This window comes from Poromitra crassiceps, assembly GCF_964638095.1.
Source record: "Poromitra crassiceps genome assembly, chromosome: 22".
Taxonomy (NCBI): domain Eukaryota; kingdom Metazoa; phylum Chordata; class Actinopteri; order Beryciformes; family Melamphaidae; genus Poromitra; species Poromitra crassiceps.
In genome coordinates, this window is record NC_139647.1 from 364,947 (window position 1) to 387,232 (window position 22,286).

At 45.4% G+C, this 22,286-nt stretch overlaps 1 protein-coding gene across 1 annotated transcript in view; it reads left to right on the top strand.

Annotated features, from left to right (window-relative positions):
* lrmda (leucine rich melanocyte differentiation associated) overlaps positions 1-22,286 on the top strand; it is a 272,644-nt gene that overhangs the window by 160,678 nt on the left and 89,680 nt on the right. Inside the window, exons 3-4 of the mRNA XM_083658129.1 lie at positions 17,939-18,065; positions 19,660-19,799. Coding sequence (XP_083514255.1) covers positions 17,939-18,065; positions 19,660-19,799 — 267 coding nt within the window. The remainder of the gene's footprint in view (positions 1-17,938; positions 18,066-19,659; positions 19,800-22,286) is intronic.

Consider the following 22,286-nt stretch of genomic DNA (forward strand, 5'->3'; position numbering starts at 1 on the left):
TCTGAAGTTCGGAGCACGCTATCGCCTCGTTGAGGGGGTCAGTGTTTCCATTCCGCCGGTGTCACCTCCAATCTGCGCCGATTTGCTGTGAAATGTGTGCCATGGTGTGTGGGGTGCTCGCAGGTCAGACCCTTTCAGTAATTGGTGTTGCTTATTCATCTGGTTTTCCTTGTCTTCCTCTCTCTCCAGCCCGGAGCCACAGCAGCATCACCCCTTTTTTTGTTTGTCTAAATTGTTTGAAGATTTACTGTAGGTCTTAGGGGAACCCTGAGAAGCATCCCCCCCGCTTGCTGCACCGCCTCTGTGTTCCGACCTAGCGGGGGGGCGCAGCGCTAGCGCGGACACACAATGGCGCCGGCACAAAAGGGGCTGTCCCCAACACAAGGCCCGGAGGACATCTCATAGCACCGGGTGGACACACAATGGCAGAAGCACAAAGGAGGCTTCTCTTAAGACGGGACTCCGAGGGACATCTCGTAGCATGACAAGCAGGCCAGCGCTCACTATAATTAGCCATGGAGGCAGCCTGACCAATGGTGCCTTATGAGATCAGTGAGCTATCAGTAAACACTATTCAAACACCAAACGGGAGGGAAGACAGTAATTGGCTAGGACTCGGTGTTGCGATGCAGAAAAAGCAGAGGAAAATGATCCACTATTAGCTGGAGATTTGGCTGCGTGCTAGCAGCAGAGACCAGACATCTAGCGTTAGCGATAGCCTTCTCCTATTCCCATTGAAGCCGTACGTTACGTTTGGGCTCTGCTGATGGTTCTTTCCGCTCCGCTCCTCCTGGGTAAAGGGTACGTGCTGCTAGCTGGAGCGCAGGATGAAACGCCGGCGCTGTTTAAGCACAAAGAGGGTCCGTAATGATGGAGCCACATTTAATCTGGCCCTCTCTGACATGTCGGGCCGGCCCGCTGCATGGGTGGTATGTCCTCCCGGGCCCTTTGAAGTGCAGGGCCCGATTTAGAGGAGAGATTTGGATCATTACACAATAAAAGAACACTTCATAAGTACTGAAGGCAGTTGGGAGGAAATGACGGTTAATGATGTTGACAGCAATTCACCTCTGTTGAATTACAGAAAGATTTGACTGGACTTGCCTTCTGTAATGAGCCTCACTCTGTAAAGGTAATGGGCCAGGCGGTAAGACAGAGAGAGAGAGAGAGAGAGAGAGAGGGGTGGGGGGGGGAGAGATTCTTTCTTTCTCTTTTTTCTTGTCTTTTTTCCACAGCTGCAGCGTTGTTGCCCGTGCTGCTTAACACCGGGCAGATAGGCTATCGCATAGCTCCCTTTAAACTGTCATGTCAGGATTCTACAGAGACAGAGAGCTCCATCTTCAATGGAGAGAGGCTGCTAGGGCAGGGAGGCTCTCTGTCCTCATCTGTTTGAGATGTCTTCAAAGCCGGCATGTGCATACGGATCACCAGATCTCACCACATCGCTTTTAATGCCAACAAAGCAATGTCCTTTGTGGAGAGAATTTAGAGTTGTTGTAATACCTCCCTCAAGATCAAGGGGGCACTATCTGCAGTAAGCTGCTCTAATCTAGGACTTCCTGGTGAGAGGCTTGATAGAGGTCTGAATGAGAGGATTCTAGGTTCAGTCCCTTGAGATCCAGAGAGGAGGAGGGTCTGAACCAGAGCTCTGTTACTTTGCTTTTTGCAAATAAATCCTTTTCATACTTTTTTACTTCTAGTTGATTGGTCTTTATTATGTTAGAATAGTAATTTTTACCACACCTTCCAAATAAAGGTCCCACTTTATTTTACAATATAGTATGTACTGTATATAAGAAGCAGTTGGGGAGGGTATATTTTCATTTTGCATCTACTGTATGAAACGTATGATTCTGATGATTTCACACAGTTTCAGGGCTGTTCTCTCAATAAACCAAGTGTCAATCATTTACGATCGTTTGACTACTAAGACCATCTCTTGCGTATCCCTCGCTCCACTTTGATTGAGTTAAGCCTATTTATACAGTTCCAGCACCACGGACAGTGATCCCGCCGTCCAATCCTGTTTGCCAGTTCTAATCATGCATGTTTATGTGCGAGCTTCCCTCGTGACACAAAGCTTAACTGACAGAGCCACAGCTGATTTGTCTATTTTTTCCCATATCTGACTGTATTGCCATCAAAGAGATCTATCCGTCTGTGTCTTTGAGTGTCTCACGCTGAACGATCAATTATGTAAGTCCAAACTGAGATTCAGGGCCAATTATGCATTGACAGACATGTCCCTGAGAATGTTAACATTTCAATTAAAATGATGGCATTCAATTTGAAACTGCCTGGTTGCGGTGACATGGTCTATTATCTCCTCGCGCACTGTAAAACAAGACACAAACAACAAAGAAAGAACTACCCCCAAAGGTCAAATCAATAGCTTTCTGGCTTCTCTCGTTTCTTTCTTGTAAGTACACCTACATGTCAATCACCTGGCGTATTAATAGTGTGGTTAGAAGTTAGAAGGTTAGAAGGTTGTCAAAGTATTCTCCTGGCATTCACTGTAAAAAAGAAAAACACCCGTTACCTAACTAACCCTTTTGATTCAACCCTGCCTTCCAGCTTCTAGTAGTAAGCACCTTGGCACAGTGTATTGGAACACTCTGTAGTGGTTTTCTGTTATTATTATCTTGTTTTTTTATGACTTTACATTAGCAAAATAATTGTATTATGTGGTAAATGGGAATGCAAGCAAGCTCCCTATTCACATGGAAAAGAAATCGGAGGTTTGATACTAATTTAATTGGTATGAAATAGTTGTCTAATTAACACTTTTCTGCCTGCTCTCCATGCTGCGATTATGTCATTATCATTTTTGAAACATGGTGGAAGGATATCGCTTTGTGTGTGTGTCGTATCTGTACCTGACACTCAGCGCGCCACTTAATGATCTGCTGCAACGACAGCTAATTATATCATCATAACGACTTGATGAGAGCAGCATGGCGGCCTGCGGCTAACACGATAGCACTGTTAGCCTCGCAATTGATGCTCGAGTTTGATCTCCATCTCAAATCACTGGCGAACAGCAAAATTCTTTAATTACAAATGTGTTTATTCACGATGCCAGTCTTTGCGTTTGTTTTCATTGTGCACCGCGCTAGGCCCATAGTAAGTGACATATCCCTCTGCAATTATATTTCCAGCAAATTGAATCCCTTATCAAGTTAATTACTCTAAATTTAGAAGCCCACCCACCCAAGCTAGGATCCTCCCAATTAAAGACTACACCTGTTCTATTTAGAGGAGTTGTGTTTGTTCCATGTGTCACTACATGTTCCCACCTGCAGAGCACAGGGTTGTCGTGGGAGAAGAGCCCAGGAGTGAGACCCCGTACTGGGCTTCCAGCTTCCTCCTCTGCTCCCCCCCCCCCCCCCCCCCCCGACACAAGAAGAACACAGGTTCTCTAGGCTGACTGGTGCTGTGCTGTCTGGTAACAGGATCCTTGCAGCAAAACAGGCAGGAACAGGGGCTGACACACACATCCTGCAGGACCCGGGGAGGGGGTCCAATCTGACGGAGGGGCACGGCTGAGTAGCGTCAACAGCGGCCGCGGAAAACTGCTTTCCAAACTTTTTAATTAGCACTAATTACCTTTGCAGGGAGAACGTTGAGGCTGGAAAAGGATTTGTGTCAGCGAGTGCGAGATCAAAGATTGTGCATTTTAATCTGAACACAGAGAGAGAGAGAGAGAGAGAGAGAGAGAGAGAGAGAGAGAGAGAGAGAGAGAGAGAGAGAGAGAGAGAGAGAGAGAGAGAGAGAGAGAGAGAGAGAGAGAGAGAGAGAGAGAGGCATCCCAGGTGGTACTGGAGCCCGTCTACCTCTCTAGTAATACCTGTCGACCAATCACACCCCAGGTCCAGTCACATTCTAACATCTCCCACTAATATGGAGAAATTAACATTCTCTTTTAAACTTAGAGAACTGAAGCGTCGTTTACTCTCCTGCTCGGTTCGCTTTCTCTTTTCATCTGGGTGTGCGCGTGTGTGTGAGCGCGTGCGCGCGCGCGTGACCGTGCGCACGCGTGTATATCCCCACCGACAGGCATTTCATAGAGGCGGTTTTTAATGCATGCCTGGACATCACTGTGGCAGGGTCATCCATCAGACTTCAAGACAACATCGATCATTTGCCACGGAGAGGGCGCGCGCGCTAGTGATTATTTGCTATTAGGTGGATGCTGAGGCATACAAATGGCTGGCAGTTGACAGTTGAACTCACTCAAACGTAATGCGGCCTGGCTCCCCCCTCTCAGGGAGATGTTGACAAGCACTGAGAGAGGCTGAGCAGCGCCATGACAGAGCCCAGTGCTGAGAGGGATTCAATGCATTTCATTCATCTAGATCGCTGCAGCTATTCTTTAATGTTGAACGTGCTTTTTGTAATAGACCAGTGGCAGCAATGCTGATTGACAATGTCAGCGTGGTTTTATTATACCGGTATCGTACGTTTAGAGGTGTGTGTGTGTGTGTGTGTATGTATGTATGTGTATATGGGTGTGTGTAGCACACACGCACAGTGAGTGTGTGTGCTTGTTTATGCCACAGTGATGTACGCGCTGACTGAGATGCCATCAGTGAATTGATTTTGGGCTCTGACTCACTGAGAGCACCAGGTGTTTGTCATGTGACTCACTGAGAGCACCAGGTGTTTGTCATGTGACTCACTGAGAGCACCAGGTGTTTGTCATGTGGATAGACAACTAATCTTTCAATAGCAACATTTAGAAGAAGAATGGCCTCCTCAGTGTGAGCAGCACAGTGAGTCCACACAGCGCGAGAAGGAGGGCCGGCGTCTGCTCTCTGAAGGGGCGTGGCTTCTTCACCTCACCACACCATGATGCAGTAACACCTCCTGCCTCTGGATCTGTTTCACACGCCGTCTCTCGATACCGTTTAGCAGCAGTGTTGTAGTCAAGTCGCTATATGTTGAGTCACGGTCACGTCTCGAGTCACGGTCGAGTCACCAAAGGAGAGTCCGAGTCGAGTAGCCATTACCTGAGTCAGAGTCCGGAGTTACTGAACATGAGCGTGGATCCACATGTAGGTGGAACATGCTTGGCCTTGCACAAAATTGAATAATGTCGCGGTATTAATATAGCTATCAATATCTTATGCCAAATTATTAGAGCCTATTACAAAGAAACTAACAAAAACAACAACTTTATCAATTTCCGAGTCGGAGTCTCCAACTTGCGAGTCCGAATGCATGAATGCTCGAGGCCAAGTCGAGCTGAAAATACTTCTACAACACTGCCTTTTATTGTTGTCAGGAAGCAACGGTCATTCTCAGACATCATTGTGTCGACGAAACTTTTAAACGGGCATCCGCATTTCTTGAGTTATTTCTCCGCCCCCGTCGCTCCTCCCTGCCCAAAGAGGCCACCTTCTCTTCTCCCATTCGACTTCTCAATCAGGTCATTGTTGGAGCTTAACTTTAGCACCGGGCCAGACCAGGGCCAGACCAGGGTCAAGCCGGGCTTATAAGGTCGGACCTGACAGGAGTGTCTGTCAAGTCCTTATCCGCCGGCCAGGGCTGATCCAGGGTCATTAATCACACAGGCCATGGAGGTGTGAGGCCAGGCTACACTGACCTCCGTACAGTAGCTTTGATGTGCTCTGGCCCTGGCTGTGTGCGTGTGTGCGTGCGTGTGTGTGTGCCTGTGTGTGTGTGTGTGTGTGTGTGTGTGTGCGTGTGTGCCTGCCTGTGTGTGTGTCTGTGTGTGCCTGTGTGTGTGTGTGTGTGTGTGTGTGTGTGTGTGTGTGTGTGTGCCTGCCTGTGTGTGTGTGTGAGTTGAGGGGATCAGTCCTTGTCTGATTCACAGAGCTCTCAGCCCCTCTGCCAGCAGTGCTAATGACATTGGGAGAGAATATTAACCTCACACACTCAGCAGGGAGAGCAGGGAGATCCACAGGGGGAGTCCATAACTCAGACGCTACAGGAGCCGCAGTGGTTTTATCATGCTAACACACACAAGCTAATGCTAATCTGCACTTCACACAATAAGCCCATATCATTAAATGATGGCTTTACCGGTAATCAACCCACTTTGTATCATTAATAATATCTCGGTAATATAAGCAAATGGGGCAGTGTTTACCTCTCTCTGTGTTTTCCTCACGGAGATCTCCCATTTGCTCCCCTGCCAAAGCGCCACCACGCGTCAGAACGGAGCTGCGGAAGTTCTGCTGGAAAGGCAGAATCTGCTCCGAGGGCGGCTGTTATATTGTTTATTTTTATTTTTTAAGTATGCGCACATCTGCAGAGCATGGAGAGCCTTAACGAGCCTTAATGACTTGCAGCTGGTGGGGGCGGAGTTTCTGCAGACAGGAACAGAAGCATTTTATCCATGAGGTAAAGAGAGAGAAGGCAAAACACTACGCATGTGCACATTACAGAGATTATATATGCTACAAGATGGGTTGATTACCGGTAAAGCCATCCTTTAAGTCAGTGGTTCACACATTTTTTCACATGGAGGACCCCTAAACTGACAAAGATTAGACCACGGACCCCCCCATTTGATAGGATTTTGTCCCACGGTCCCCCATATGATAATAAGATTGATGCTTTTAGATATTTTATTACAGAAAGTGTATAAAACCCATGACAAAAATAGTCATTGTGTTACTTGTGGAATTATAGCCAAAATAAATGACCCCCTTTTGGCTGGGGACCCCCTGGAACCCCCTCAAGGACCCCTGGGGGTCCCCGCACCCCCATTTGAGAACCACTGCTGTAAGTAATGAGCGGTAATATTTTACTTCTGAACTGAGCACTTTGCTCATTTCACAGAATTCTTCTTGCTTGAATTTGTTTATGCTCAATAAAATAAATAGATGTCTTAGTAAAGGATGTAACCCTATATGTAAAGTTCAATCTGACGTGCCGCCTCCAGTTGTCTTTGTAGCTAGCAATGCTTTTACATGTAGGCTAGCAGGAGCAAAGCAGAGCACAATATTCAAAACAGATTAAGAGTGAACGCACACAAAGCAGAGATTTTGCCGGAGGCCCCAAACGTACTCTAATGATTTGCATTGCCATTAATAGTCATTTGCAGCTGCCTGGGAGGAGGCGGGTAATCCTCCCACGTGTGAATTGACATGCGTCCAGGGAGGGCGCTGTGGGCTGGATGTGTGATCTTTAAATGACTGCCACCTGAGGCCCGGCACCAGAGAGAGAGAGAGACAGCCACACTGAGCCTCCTGACTGTCTGTCTACGTGAGAGACTAGAGGCAGATAATGACAGGCTAATTCACAGATACATACACAGACGTGTAGGCCGTAGAGACTCTAGCTGCAGGGAACAGTGCTGGAACAGGCCTGCTCACATGTGTGGAGGAGGTGGTAGGTGGGGTGTGTTTGAGGGCCTTTAATTTGCTTCACTGATCATTCCTTGTTGATCCTGATAGTGTTGATGCTGTATTTTGTTCTATTTATTTATCTATTTATTTATTTTGTGGGTGTGATGAAATACAGCTGCCATTTATAATATATTGTGCATCAGGTTTTCATTGTTGCCCCAAACCTAATCTCTCCTAAAAAAAAAATCTGACTTGCATCGAAAATCTGTCGGCCAACTCCGTGAAAGGGGCGCTCGCAGGGGGCAGGCTCGCAGGGGGCAGGGGGCAGGCTCGCATGCTGCGCTTTACCCGATCAAAATGGAGCGGACGTGACCCAGAGTCAAACGGTGTTTAGTCAAACTTACCATTTTCAGCGTGTAGAAAGTTGCTACTAGCAACGAGCTAGCGTTGTTGTTGTTGTTGTTGTTTCGTAGCGACGGAGGGATTTGAGAGCGACACGCAGGGAGCGGAAAGGAAATCCATAAAGGGTCAGAGCCGGTCGCTCCGGTCGGAGCCAATGGCAGAGCTTGAAGGGAGCGGAAAAGGATTTTCATTCCGTTGCCGAACCGTGTCAGTTGAGTTCCGGTTATTCATGGATTCAAACGAGCATGCCCCCCAGAGGTTAGAGAAAAAAGTAATAAATAAATGAACCGTTGGGTTCCCAGATTGCCCCAAACCTGAGTAACTGTTATCACACTGTATGGCTACCTTACTGCCAGTTGATCAGAGAGTGGTAAGATCCATCATCACAATAATAATAATAATAAAATAAAATAAAAAACAATAATACATTTTTGACTATTTCAGACAAACGGACAGACAGTTCACCCCCCCCTCCTCACCCCTCCCTCTCTAGCCAGCCCCCCCCCTACCCTTCCCAGCCGCCATTCACCGTTATTAAGTTTATTAAAGCCGGTCCAGATACTGGCTTCCCCAGGCCCACTCCCTTAGCCCATTCATTACACTGCCTTATCCTGGCAAGCAATCTGAAGTGTGCTCTGGATAGTCCATTATGCACATATGAAGGCCATCACGGCCCCAGTATTGGCCAATTCATCAAACATTTATCTGTTGCCCTCTGAACAGGACGTCCATTTGCCTGTCACTCTGCAGGCCTGCCCAGCACTTCCTGTTGGAAGAAGAAGGAGCCTGCCTTCTCACTGTGGGCCACCCTGCCAAAGCGGAGGACCCTCCTGCTTTGCAGTGTGTGTGTGTGTGTGTTTTAAAATATCACTCATGTCCCACATCATCATCACATCAGCAAAGAGACTCAGGAACTCCCTTATTAGTGTTGCAGTACTGGCTGTTGGACTGCAGGGCGTCTTCCGGTTGTTTACAATATAGATGTGGCATTTGGAGTTTTGGCTCTTTTAAACTGTTGTTTCACAAGCAGATGAGGCAAAGTTGCCGTCCTCCATGTCTCATTTGTAGCCTGAGGAGATCTGACACGACACCAGTGCAGGCCATTGGCAGGAGTGACTGACATTTTAGCCAATAACGGCGGAGAGTTTTCTTCCCTCTGTTGTCAGCAGTGGTTTATCAATCACCATGTCTGCATTAGTATTAGTCTATTGATCCGGCAGTCTATGTCTGCTCTGCCCCTCTCTGGGTCAGTGTCTCCTCTCCAGTGTCCTTGTCTGGTTTCCTGTAGCCTACCCTGCTTCCTGTGGTTAGGCTCTGTTCAGTTCAGTTCACTTTTTATTTATAGTGCAAGCACCCCGAGGGCTCTCTCTGCACACTTCACAACCAAATAGAAGCATTTGAGAATGTATGTGCGCACACGCACATGCACGCGCGCACACACACACACACACACACACACACACACACACACACACACAACCACACAAACACTTGTGCAGACATTCCCACATAGAGACGTACCCACAAGGATACAAGATATGGCAGGGATTATAGCAAACATGGATACACATACAGATGATAAAATTCAATACTAAAATCCGGAAGTTAGCATGGCCTGGTTCCCTGGTCTGGAATAAGCTCTGTGGTTAACAAAAGTTTATGAAACTGAGACCTTTGTGTTCAGCAAGATCATCTTCACAAATGAACACAATTTTTCTGATTTTTTTTTTTTACCACCAAGGTGCCCTTGAGCAAAGCCCTTAACCTCAACCGCTCCAGTGGAGCTGATCAGTGGCCAACAGATCAGACTGTGGTTGTACTGGTCAGCTTCCAGGTATGAATGTGTGTGTGAATGTGAACAGGACACTCCTGGAAAAGAGAGCAGTTGGGGTTAAGGGCCTTGCTCAAGGGCACATCAGTGGTGGTAATGAGGACTTTCCCAAAAGTTTATGAATCTGAGATCTTTCAAATGAACACCACTTTTATGATTTTTTTTAAGAATAAATGCAATCGTCAGAAAACGTTAGTGTAGAGAGAGAAAATGGTCCTGCTGGATGTTAGTCTATGTGTAAATCCAATGTGTGGTAGATAGGATCTTAGTGGAGTGATGTTAGATGTATAAACATGTACAATACATGCACTGTGGTGTTTCAGCACACCAGGACACACACACACACACACACAGACAGACTTCTGCACACAGGGCTGTATGATGTATGATGGTGAGCTAACACAGGCTAAGTGGTAGTCATAGCGTAAAGACAGCCCGGGTGAAGTATTAGCTCTGACAATGAGGCTGATCATAATTATCTTAACAAGGAGAGGATTCATCGCTTCACCTCGTTAAAGCTACCCCCCTCTCTCTCTCTCTCTCTCTCTCTCTCACACACACACCTACAGTACATGCTATTACACTAATGTGTAATCCACATATATATTTTTTTTTACACCAAATCCAGTTCTGATACCTAACAAATAAAATACACCAGTTATAAAATCCTGCTTTTCCATGTATCTGTTGAAATGATACTATGTGATGACGTGGGAGTAAATTATATTCTATGCTTATTGAAAAAGAATGATACCATGCTCTGCTCAGCAGAATGTTCTAATAGTAAGAGGGTTACGGTATATAAATATATATACGGTATATATATATATATATATATATATATATATATATATAAATATAGTCAACTCACAGCTTCTCCACTGGAATATGTACTGTCTGTATGTTACATTATGTATTATAGCAAGAGGGGGTGTAGAATAGCAGCAGTAGTAGTAAAAGTTATCAGGACAAAGAATGAATGAAATATGTGTACCGTTACATTAGAATATGCAAAAAAAATGAAATGTGTAAAAATCACAAAATACATGCACTACTGTATATAACACGAGAGGAACATCAGCATATGAAGACAATCAATAACTGATTACAACATTATTAAATAAGATCAGATGCATTTATTATCTGTTAATCACATGTGTGGATGGAGGTAGTGTATACAAGAAAAAGTGTCCAGAGATCCTGATGATTTATATGAAGAGAACGTACAGACGTGTGCAGATTAGAAACACTGCAAGTTTATGTTATCTAGTCCATTATTATTATTATTATTATTATTATTATTATTTCATTTATTAGCAAGTTCCAAGTACAGACATGTGAAAAGTAGTCCAGCATAGTTGTAGCTAAAAACTAAGGAACCGGCCATTTAAATCAGCCTTACAATTAAGTACCACATTTTGCATATTTACTGTAACAACTTGCGTGTTGCCTTTGTGTTGCGTGTTTACCAAATCTCTGCAGCTTTGGGACTCAAAGTCAATTACGCTCATTAGTTTGGTTAAAAACAAGAGCCGCTCATTTTCTGGAAGTAAAGTACTTTTACTGCGCCGCTTAAACTTTGTTAGTTTTCCAACTAAGCCCCACATTAAAACAAGAACGCTTATAAAAAAGTCCTGAAATGTGCAGAGAGCTGCACAGAAAGCTGGAGACTATTAGAAGTTGGGTCCCTGTGCTGTAGTTAACGCTGGATGGGACTGTGTGGCTCTCCCCTGGCTGTGAATTTAACTGATTAAATCAGCCGGTGCACACAGCAGGCGTGACATGAAAACAACAATTAATAACGCTCCCCTCTGAGCCAGGCGGGTCCCTTTAACCGAGCAGCTAATAACATAACCCACAGGACTGCAGCCCATCACACACACACACACGCACGCACACGTGTACATGCACACACATGCACGTGCACGCACGCACATGCATTGCACACACACACACACATGCACGCACACACGCGTGTACGCAAGCACATACACACACACACACACACACACACACACAGGTGGCAATAGTTAACAGCCTCTACTGTATTTGCAGCTTGAAATAATGTTTCTGCTATGCGGTACACACATGTTTAACTTACTGATTATCCCACAGATTATTTGCATGTATTGGCAGGGTTTTCACAGGGTTCAACATTAAAAAATGTTTTCCACGTGCCCAATTGGGCCAGTAGGTCAGACGTCTACTTCCCCTTTGTAAATTTTCACTGGCAAACAATGAAAATAAACAAAACAAAACATGATTTTAAGTAGTTCAAAATGTTCACACTGTATAACAAACCGAAAACAACCAACAAAAAAGTATAGAACTGATTGTCAATAGATTTGAAATTTATAATTTTCTCTCTGTACAATTCCAAAGTAGAAATTGGCACTTATTGCACTCATTATATTCATAGATGAGCAACAAACAAACAAACAAAAACAGAGTGGAGATTGGTGAAGCTGGTAAGTCTCCACATCCAGCCATCTTGCCAATGCATTAATCAGAGCTGATAAGGGGGTGTCAGCTAGCGGTTTTGCTAACATAGCGGCTAGCTGTCGGCACCTATCTTTATAAGGCAGCTCAGTCCTCCTTACCCCAAAATCATGGTTGTTTTGTAATTTTCAACCCAATTAAACCTTTCATGACAAAAGAGACACGTCCACACGGAGACGAGTTTAGGTGTATCCGCTAAAGTTTTCTTGTCATATAGACGTTTTGTCCAGATGGAACCGCGTTCTGGGATTATACGTTCTGGGAGTATACGCTAATTTTTGAAACCGGGTCCCAGAGTGAATAAATCTGAAGACGCCACCCTTGCATTTCCGTGTTTACAACCCATACGCATCTTTCCTGAACCGATGACGCCATAGCCCCACCACTCTCCACCAGCAACAATAACAATCATGGCACTAGCGTTCCTGCTACAGCAGCTACTGAGCCTGTTAGGGATCTTGCAGCAAAATATAATGCTCCTCTACGGAGAACAGCGTACAACATCCTCAGGGCTCCACAGCTGAACTGACTCTTCCCAGCCACCCCTCCCTTCATCGGATATTTCCCAGAAGGCTTAGCAGCGGCTAAGTCTTTACAATAACACAAACAAAATCAGGCTTAACTTGTTAGATAGAAATAATATTTATTTTTAATACAAGTACAACATGCAATTCTGGAATATTTTACTATTGGACAAAATTAAATTAAATGAAATGTAAACCCTGAGTGTAACATACACTCACGACATACCCTATATTTGCCCTATATATAGCCCTCACAAATACAACGTGAATAGGTAAGTGAGAGGTTTGACGAACACACGCTTGCACTGTGATGTCCGGTTCGTGTCCACAACAACAAGACTTTAGCTTACTTGACGCCACTTTTTCAATAAAAACACATTCATGCCATGAGTTTATATAATGTATATTTGTGTTGCATCATTTAGCCTGTGCTGTGATGTGCAGGAGCGGCCAATATGCTGGGATATGTTTGCAACATATGTCTAAAGTCAAGATCATGGAAGTGGATGATATCAGGAACGTCACCGATAGTTAACGTTCTATATTGTAGGCTATAGGGAGACCATCAGCTCTCCTGAACAGCTCTGCATTTGCCTGTATAGGTTTAATCATTTTATTCATCAACATGGCAAACCTCCCCTCCCCGCAAAGCCAAGGGTTTAAGCTGCTCGCTACAGTGAGATACACATTATAGACTGTGCGCCCCTAGTGGTTGAATGCCATTATTGAGGAGATTGTCTTATTCTCTGTTTTTGGTGTACTTTGTGGCAGCGTTAGCGCCACTTACCGGCCTGGCATATATTCTACAGCGGTTTCAGTGGTTTCATGTGGATACACACATTTCCTGAAACAATTCCGTGTTTATGGAAAACTTCTTAAACGAAAAAAAAAAAGATTGCTTCCGTCTCCGTGTGGACATGGCCTTAGTCTGGGCGCAAAACGCGGTGATGTCATAAATCCCACTGTGACATCATCAGTGATGTCATAAATCCCACTGATGACATCATCAGTGATGTCATACATCTGACATCATCAGTGATGCTGGTCTCATTGGCCACACAGCAGCCAAGTTGCGGGCAAGGCTGGGCAACGGCCGAACTGCGAATGCGAGCTGCAGGGCCAGTTTGGCGAGCTGCAGGGGCATCTCAGCGAGCTGCAGGACAGGCGATAGGGAGCCCGCATAGCAGGCAAGCCTAGGAATCGAGCGCGCGAGATCCCTAGTGTTTTACATTTTCAGAAAAGTAAAGTTTATTTGTAAGCCCTAATTCACAAGCATGTCTCAGAGGACTTCACAGAAAATATGTCTAGCTAAATCTAGCTGACCTAACAGTAGTACAGTAGTAGAAAAGCGGCAAGTGACGCTGGTGCAGGTGTTGCTAAAAGGAGGAGATAGCGATGCGCTCTTCGTCAGTGCGCCCTGCAGCCTGTCATCCGCTGAAACACTGCGTGATGCGCTCTTCAAACTGGAAATTTGTTCACCAGCAAGACATTTTCATTCTGAGCTTTTAAATTACATTTCTGCTGATTTTATTAGACTAAGACCTGCAGTAAAATAATTCATTTGAGAATTGTGAGGATGGATTTTTTTTCTTCTGCCCACGTTTCCCCCTTCTGCAATGCGTGCAGCTCCTAAGCAGTAGCCTATCGGAGGAATGTTTTTAAAATAAATAAAAAATAAAGCATTTGTTGAGGTAATTGTTTAATGGTGCACAGACAGTCAAATAGGGCATTTTAATCTTCTCGGTTAACCGATCAATATCAATTGTCGGTAAAAAAAAATCATTTTCAACATCCCTAAAACACAGTCACTCAAGAACTAAATCTAGGAAATGAAAATAAACTGACAGTCCTTTAAGTCAGTTTTGGTAGAGCACAAAGTCCTTCATCACTTGTGTTAGTGGTAGGGAGTGGACTTGGTTCAGGCGATGTGTGCCCAGCGCTTGGCGGATCCGGACCCGACACATGTGGGCCAGAGTGCGAGGACATCTCTTGGCCTCCAGAAAGACCCTGAGAGCGTCGGGATCTGCCCTCTCCTCCAGCTGTGCCTGCTCACAGGTCACCAGAGCCGGGTCGGCGCCGTGGTCCAGGAGCATCTGGACGAAGGCCACGTCACACTTGAACCTTAGCACCTCATCCAGCAGGCGAGACGCCACACGACGGCTCAGAACGCCAGCAGCCTGGAGCAGCAGGCTGAAGCCTGAAGCCTGAAGCAGTCCAGTTGGTTGTGGGCGGCGCTGATGAAGGAGACCACTCAAGGGTGCGAATGCTGTCCATGTCTACTAAAGCAGCACGGAACCTGATGAGTTCCTCCAGTATGTCCAGCCTTCCAGTTCCAGCAATAGCAGCATGGGAGACCAGGCATAATCGGTGTGTTCTTCCGTTGGGGTCGGCCCCGGCTTCCAGGAGGATCCGGACGCAGTCCAGGTGACCGTTGTACACGGCCCACTCGAGAGGCATGAAATAACAAGGTGGGTCTACCGTGGCTCCCTGGGTGATCAGGTAGGCCACACAGGCAGCGTGACCGTGCCGGGCTGCGTGCCCCAGAGGGGTGGGAAGATGACCCGACCAACAGACCACCAATCCGCTTTCTGAAGCGCTCTTCCTGTAGCAGGGCCCTCAGTGTGTCCAGGTCTCCTGCACTGGCAGCATGGTGGAGCTGACTGTCCAGGTCTCCTGCACTGGCAGCATGGTGGAGCTGACTGTCCAGGTCTCCTGCACTGGCAGCATGGTGGAGCTGACTGTCCAGGTCTCCTGCACTGGCAGCATGGTGGAGCTGACTGTCCTCATGCTCTGCTCCAGCAAACATTCCTTCAGGTCTGTCACTGTACCACACCCACCGTCTTTAACACTGGCTGTTTGCTGGCGATGTGTGTGTACGCTGCATTATGAAGGGACTGAAGTGAGTGTTCGACATTATGACATAACATTATGACATCCTAACATTGGGATAATAACATGCCATTGTGACATCATAACATTATTATTGAAGACATCACTCACTCACTGATGACATTACAATTGCACAGTGACATCACTGTTGACGTCACTCACTGATGACATCACATTTGCTAGAGTGACATCACTATCGCTCGAGTGACATCACAATTCTCGAGTGACATCACTGATGACATCTGTGACATCACCAGTGATTTATCACCACAGTTGTGCTGAGCCATACAGAACGCCGCTTTAGACGCCGTGTCTTGCTTTTGGATGTGCGTACCCTGAAAAAACAAAACAAGGGTGTTTGTCATCGTTTTTGTCTGCCGGGCATTAAAACTAAACTAAACTAAACTTTTTGTCTGTTTGTTTGTCTGTTTTGTTTTGCATTCAAACTAAAGTGACTAACCAGCCTGTTTTGAAAATGGAAGGAGTAAAATGGGAGTAAAAGTAAAAAGTTGTCAGAAAATGTTCAATAAAGTACAGATACGTGGAAATCCTACTTATGTGTTGTAATGAAGTATTTGTACTTAATTACTTACCATCTCTTCTACTGACTGACCAATCAGTTGGCCCAAGTCAAGGTCTATTGTTGTATCCCGCCTTATTCAATCATAAGAAAATATCCAGTTCCTGTCCCCCTCATCTTCCATTTAGTTTTGTTATTTCCTACTTGCTTTGTCATGATGTCCTTTCTTTTCCATGATGAATGTGACCGTATGCGACGCTGTTTACTGCTCCTTGCCATCTATTTTGCAGATTGTCATGATAAGGGTGTTATATTTACATAGGCTACCTCCCAGGCAGGCAGGCAGGCTGTGTATGATGCCACTGACACTAAGCAGAGCTGGGGACGAGGATTAGTTAACACTCCTATATGTTATATATAATATATATTATATTATATTATATTATATATATTATATATATAATATATATTATATTATTATATATATATATATATATATATTCACACTCCTATATGCTATTAATATATAAATACTAACATATATAATAACATAATATATATAATAATATATAATAATAATTATTATTATTATATAATATATAATAACATATATATATATATGCTGCTTGTTTAGACCCGACTCTACCTTCAGCTTGTCATGCAGCAATATGACATTGTTTACCGGAATGTCAAGGTTGTCTGACGAACTACAAACATGTGATTGTAATTTCTGAATTTAAACTGGAACTGCTCTAAGTTGATATTGCTAATAATAATAAAAAAGAAGAAGAAAACGGGTTGACAATTAAAAATGTAATGTTTGCATTACCAATTTAACAATTATGTACTGAGGTAAGAGGTAAGAACATTTTTCCTTACAACCTGTTGTGTGTGAACTGTGCAAAACAGTTGTTGAGAAGGATGCATTGTGAGCCAGGCGTTGGCAGATTTAAATGTCAATGAAGTCGCCCAGGAACACTTGAACATGGCTTGCTGACAGTGTGAAGGATTAGACAACACACAATGTGCACCTTTCCACGACTTGAACTTTGCAGGGCCCTAACATCACTCCTAACACCACCCTTCATCATCCTTATGCCTGTGTGAGTGTGTTTTGTGTGTGTGTGTGTGTGTGTGTGTGTGTGTGTGTGTGTGTGTGTGTGTGTGTGTGTGTGTGTATGTATGGGTGCATGTGTGTGTGTGTGTGAGTGAGAGAGAGAGAGAGAGAGAGAGAGAGAGAGAGAGAGAAAGAGAGCGAGTTGGGAAAAATGACCTCTCACCTCTCTTTGCAAAGCGTCATAAAAACCATCGCAAAGACAGAATTCCCCCTTTAAAAAAAAGAGAGAAGAAGACAAGTCCTTTGATGTTAGAATCTGAAGCTAACCCCCATGGCGGAGGAGCAGTTGCGGGGGTGGGGGGGGGGGCCGTGGCGGAGGAGCAGTTGCGGGGGTGTTGGGGGGGGGGGGAAGTTCCCCCGTCCATTCCATCTGTGATTGTGAGCGTATTCCGAGTTCCACTGTGAGAATGATGGATGACAAGTTAAATTTGTGTCTGGGGAGTGAAGGTGAACTGTGACAGAGTGATTTGTCTTGGGAATGGCGGGTTAGGGTCAGGCGAAACCGGGCGCCTCGAGGCACAAGACATTGACAAATTCATCCTGCCCGCCGCATTTCTGAAGCCTTTTGTTTTGAATCCTGGCTACTCACAAGTGACCCCCATTCCTCATGCTGCCAGCCCGCTGAAGGATGGCTCTCCATGCCAGGGGAGCTCAGCACCACTCATTCTTGTCATTCACTACCCCTGACAGGCCCGGATCGGACCCACTCTCACTCTCTCTCCCCGGCCCGTGAAAGAGATCGGAACCAAATATTTATTTCTGCAGCAGCACAATAATGGTCTGAGCAGATTTAGGGGCTCCATATCATTTTTTCCTCTTGCCTTCTTCTTATCATTGCAGGTCACTGACGGGCCTCAAAGCGTTCAGCGGGCTGGAAGAGCTGCTCGTCGACAACAATCTGCTGGGAAATGACCTCCGGTTGCCCAGGTTACCCGCTCTCCACACCCTGACGCTCAACAAGAACCAAATATCCTTTTCAGACAAAGCACTCACTTGCCCCCTTCTCTCTCTCTGTCTGCCCCGTTTCTGTCCCCGTTCTGCTCGGCAGTCTCACCACCACAGTGTGCACTGCAGAGGTTATTATGCCCAGAGCTATTAGAATGAGCTCGTTATTGTTTTTGCATTTCTTGTATTCATATTCAGTTATTGTGTGGAAGAACCGGTTTTTAACGGCATGTCTTTGCAGTGGATGTAGTGTGTTACAAAGAGGACTTGTTGTCACAGAGCTCCTCCACCAGAGGAGCAGTTTTTGAACCACAGGGACCTCTAGTGGAGTCAGACCTGATAGTCAACATAATAAAGGTGTTTTCATGTTGAGAGGGAGTCAAAGGTGCTGATATAAACTATATTCCAAGAATGAGAGAATAATCCATCTATATGTATATTCTGCTTTGGAAAATCAATTATATTGAATTATATATATTTAAAAAAACTACTCATTCAATATTTTTCACATTATGCATATATATATATATATATATATATATACACACACTATTACCCCCTTTATTTAATTTAAATAAAATTAATTTAATTTATGTACCGGTAATTATTTTTATTATAAGATGCTAGAACGATACTCACATTTTGACTCATGGGTTACAGTAGGCTCAGTGTGTCCTACTTAGCACCTAAAGGAAAACCTGCTAGACCAGAAGTCGACACAGCCACCCTCGATCCAAGACACCGACGCATTGCTGCACCACACGCACGCACGTTTAGGATCAGTCAAACGTGTGTGAACTTCCTCTCCCTCAGCTTCAGAACAGGTTTAGCACTATGTCCTGTTTTCCTCTGATGGTTGTGTCGATCCTAGAGGGTAATGATGCTCTCTCTCTCTTTCTCTCTCTCTCCCTCTCACACGCACGCACGGTTGCACGCATACACACATACACACTTGGAGAGTCGACATTAAAACCGGGGCTCCTTGAAGTGTGCGTCTGGGACTGGGTGCAGAGTTTGGCTGTGAAGTGGTCGGCACATGCTAATAGGCCAATTATGTACATCCTGTCGTGGCGCGCTGCCATTTGAAAAGCTGCGGCGCTGCATTAGTGCCGTTGTATTTTGACACTTTGGGGCTTCGCTTTTCCAACCAAGTGAATGTATTAGTGATGAATGTGCCTGCTTAGGGGGCTGTTTGTTTTTTTCCACATTTCGTGAAAAAAAAAAAAAAAAAAGTTTTCCACGTCGGCGCGGCTCCGGGAAGCACGGACTGTTTGAACCACAGGGCATCCATCATTTTGTCACTGTTCTGCACCCGGCCACCTAGGAAATGAAAGGGGGAGAGAGAGAGAGAGAGAGAGAGAGAGAGAGCAACAGCCAAAATGTGTCACAACTATATGCCAAACCCTGCACCTTAAATTGCCCCTCTGTCTGCCCACTCTCACAAAGCCAGTGACTAGCCTCTTTGAGCGCCTCGCTAAATTTGACAGTGACATGTTTTAGTGCGGGCGGGCCAGGGGTGTGTGTGTGTGTGTGGAGGGAGGGGGGGGGGGGAACTGGGGGTAGTAAATGCTAATGTAATTAACAGCACCGGGTCCTTGACATCCGCCCTTTGACACCTGACTGATATCGAGGCCCTGCTGGAACACTTGGCTGACGTGACCCCGGCACTGGAGTACCTCAGTCTGCTGGGCAACGAGGCCTGCCCCAATCAGCTGGTCAGCCCGGATAAGGACGAGGACGACTACCAGAGATACAGGTCAGGTCGCTGTAAAGCTGGCGCACAGTGATGATGTCATCACACCTACATGTGGAATGCTACATATGTTGCCCGTTTCTAAGGGCACTGCCGCCCCCGCTAAGGTACTGCCACAGTGGTCGCGGTAATGGGTGGAATTCTATTTATCTGTTTGTTTGCACCAGTAAGAGTCCAACAATGTCAAATGATGTCGAATGAAAGCAGATAATCCACAGATTCCAATATGCATCTTATCAGTCTATGACCAGAATTCACTGAACTAGCAGCCAAAGAAAAATACACTGCTGCTGTCGTGGCTATTAGGTCCCTGGAAACTGGCAGCATCTGTAGTATTCTGCTGTGTGCGATCGATAGATAGATAGATAGATAGATAGATAGATAGATAGATAGATAGATAGATAGATAGACAGATAGATAGATAGATAGATAGATACAGTAGATAGATAGATAGATAGATACAGTAGATAGATAGATAGATAGATAGATAGATAGATAGATAGATATATAGATAGATATATACTGTATATAGATAGATACTGTAGATAGATACTATACTGGTGTGTTTCTAGTGTTAATCTAATATTCTAGTCTGTGTATCTGTTTGGAGATAGTTTAGTCAGGGTTTTTTTTCTAAAATGATGTCTTTTTTAGATCCAGCCCCTCCGTCTCACCAGTCGTCTGTGTGGAGTGGACCACATCACTCTTAAAAGCCTTGTCGACGGGCCTCTCTCTACACTCCGGTTTGCAAAATGGATTTCATGTGTGACTAGTCACCGACCACAAATGAGTGTTTACTACCCTCCCTGCCTTACCAGAGCAGATGATGCATTAAACATCAAGCCAGGGCCTGCAGCCATGCAATATGACCAGTGTTTGTCAGGGTCCCTTACATGAAACGCCATAAAAGGCCAAAAGCTCGCTCTCTTTTGTCTGCTTTAGCCCTAAGTGCTTGTTTCTGACTCTGTGTTGCCTATTAATCATTTACCAACCATGCCTTTCTTGAACACTCTTTCTTCTCGCTCTCTCTCTCTCTCTGTCTCTCTCTCCCCCTGCCATGCTCCCTCTCCCTCTCTCTCCCTCTCTCTCTCTCTCCCCTCTCCTCCTCGCATGGCTGTCTTACTGGTGAGGGGAGGCTAGCTCTGTTTTGACTGACACCGTCTCTGGCTCTGTAATGTAATATTCATAACGTGTCACATAGTAAAACATCAATTTGAGCGTGATGCAGATTTCATGTCTGACAAGGTTAGACGGTGCGCGGGTCGTGACAGCACTGGCCTTGGGCAATAACTACCCCGTGCCCTGTGCCTCGGGGGGTGCTCTGGCTCTCTCAAGTGAAATGCGTAACACTGGTGCGTCGTCGCGTCGGTGGCCCAATTAGTCCAATGACATGGAAATATAGTACGCACACACACACACACACACACACACACACACACACACACACACACACACACAGGACTGTAAGTCTGTGGTGGGGAGGTTATGTCGTCGTGATGTTCGCCCACCCCCGCATGTACTCAGTGGACGTTTTCGGTACTACAATAACAAAAGGGGTTCCAGTCATAATAGCATAGTGATTATGCTGCTGTCTCCTCCTCACACGCCTGTCTGTCTGAGAAATCCAGAAGTATTGTGACAAGGGAAGCAAGTCAAACTTTTGGCATTTGTCTCTGTAACGCTATGACCTGCTTCAAGCCTATATTGTTACGTGACATGTTTACACCTTATCTGGCGCGAAGTTATCAGTCGGTCTTATCTCCTGTCGTGGGCTGATCAAAGAGCTCCGCGCATGGACAGTTTCTGCCTGAGGTGCCTCAACCACCAGCTGCACTTTGTGTCCTTCACTCAACCCCTCTGTTCACATGCCACAAGTGCTGCTGCAGAATAAATAGGCTCCACCGCTCCACATGATACATAGTCAATGTTGAGATTTGTTTTTAAGGCTATCTAACTTAGTGTGCTACTGTACATAAGTATAATGGGATGATTTTTATTTTATTAATATGAATTAGTTGTTCATCTCGGTTAAAAAGTAATTTCAACAACTCTTTTTTGGTCTGATTGCACCAACGTAATAATTTTCAAGTCCAGACAATTCGGTGTTGTCGCAATAAAGTATATGACATTTTCCCCCCACTTGTTTCCCCCTCCCCCCCCCCCCCCTCTCCTCCCTCTGTGGCTGGGTTGAATCATTAATATCTCCCCTGGCTGACAGAGCCTTGTCATCTGCTCTGACCCTGTGATGGTAGGTTACCTATGGAGAATAACCTCTCTGCATGTCTCCCAAGGGCATCTTCACATTTCATCATAGAAACACGCTGCCCCCAACATAGTCCTCCTTTACAGGGAGAGGACGCGCGGAGGGGACGGGGCCTCCTGGATTCCAGGAGTCCCGGAGCTCTCGTCAGAAAAAGGAGCTGTTAGTAGGGTTAGGAGCAGGTCACTTTTTAGCCTGTGATAATGTTGCTTTAAGACTAAGTGTTTCCC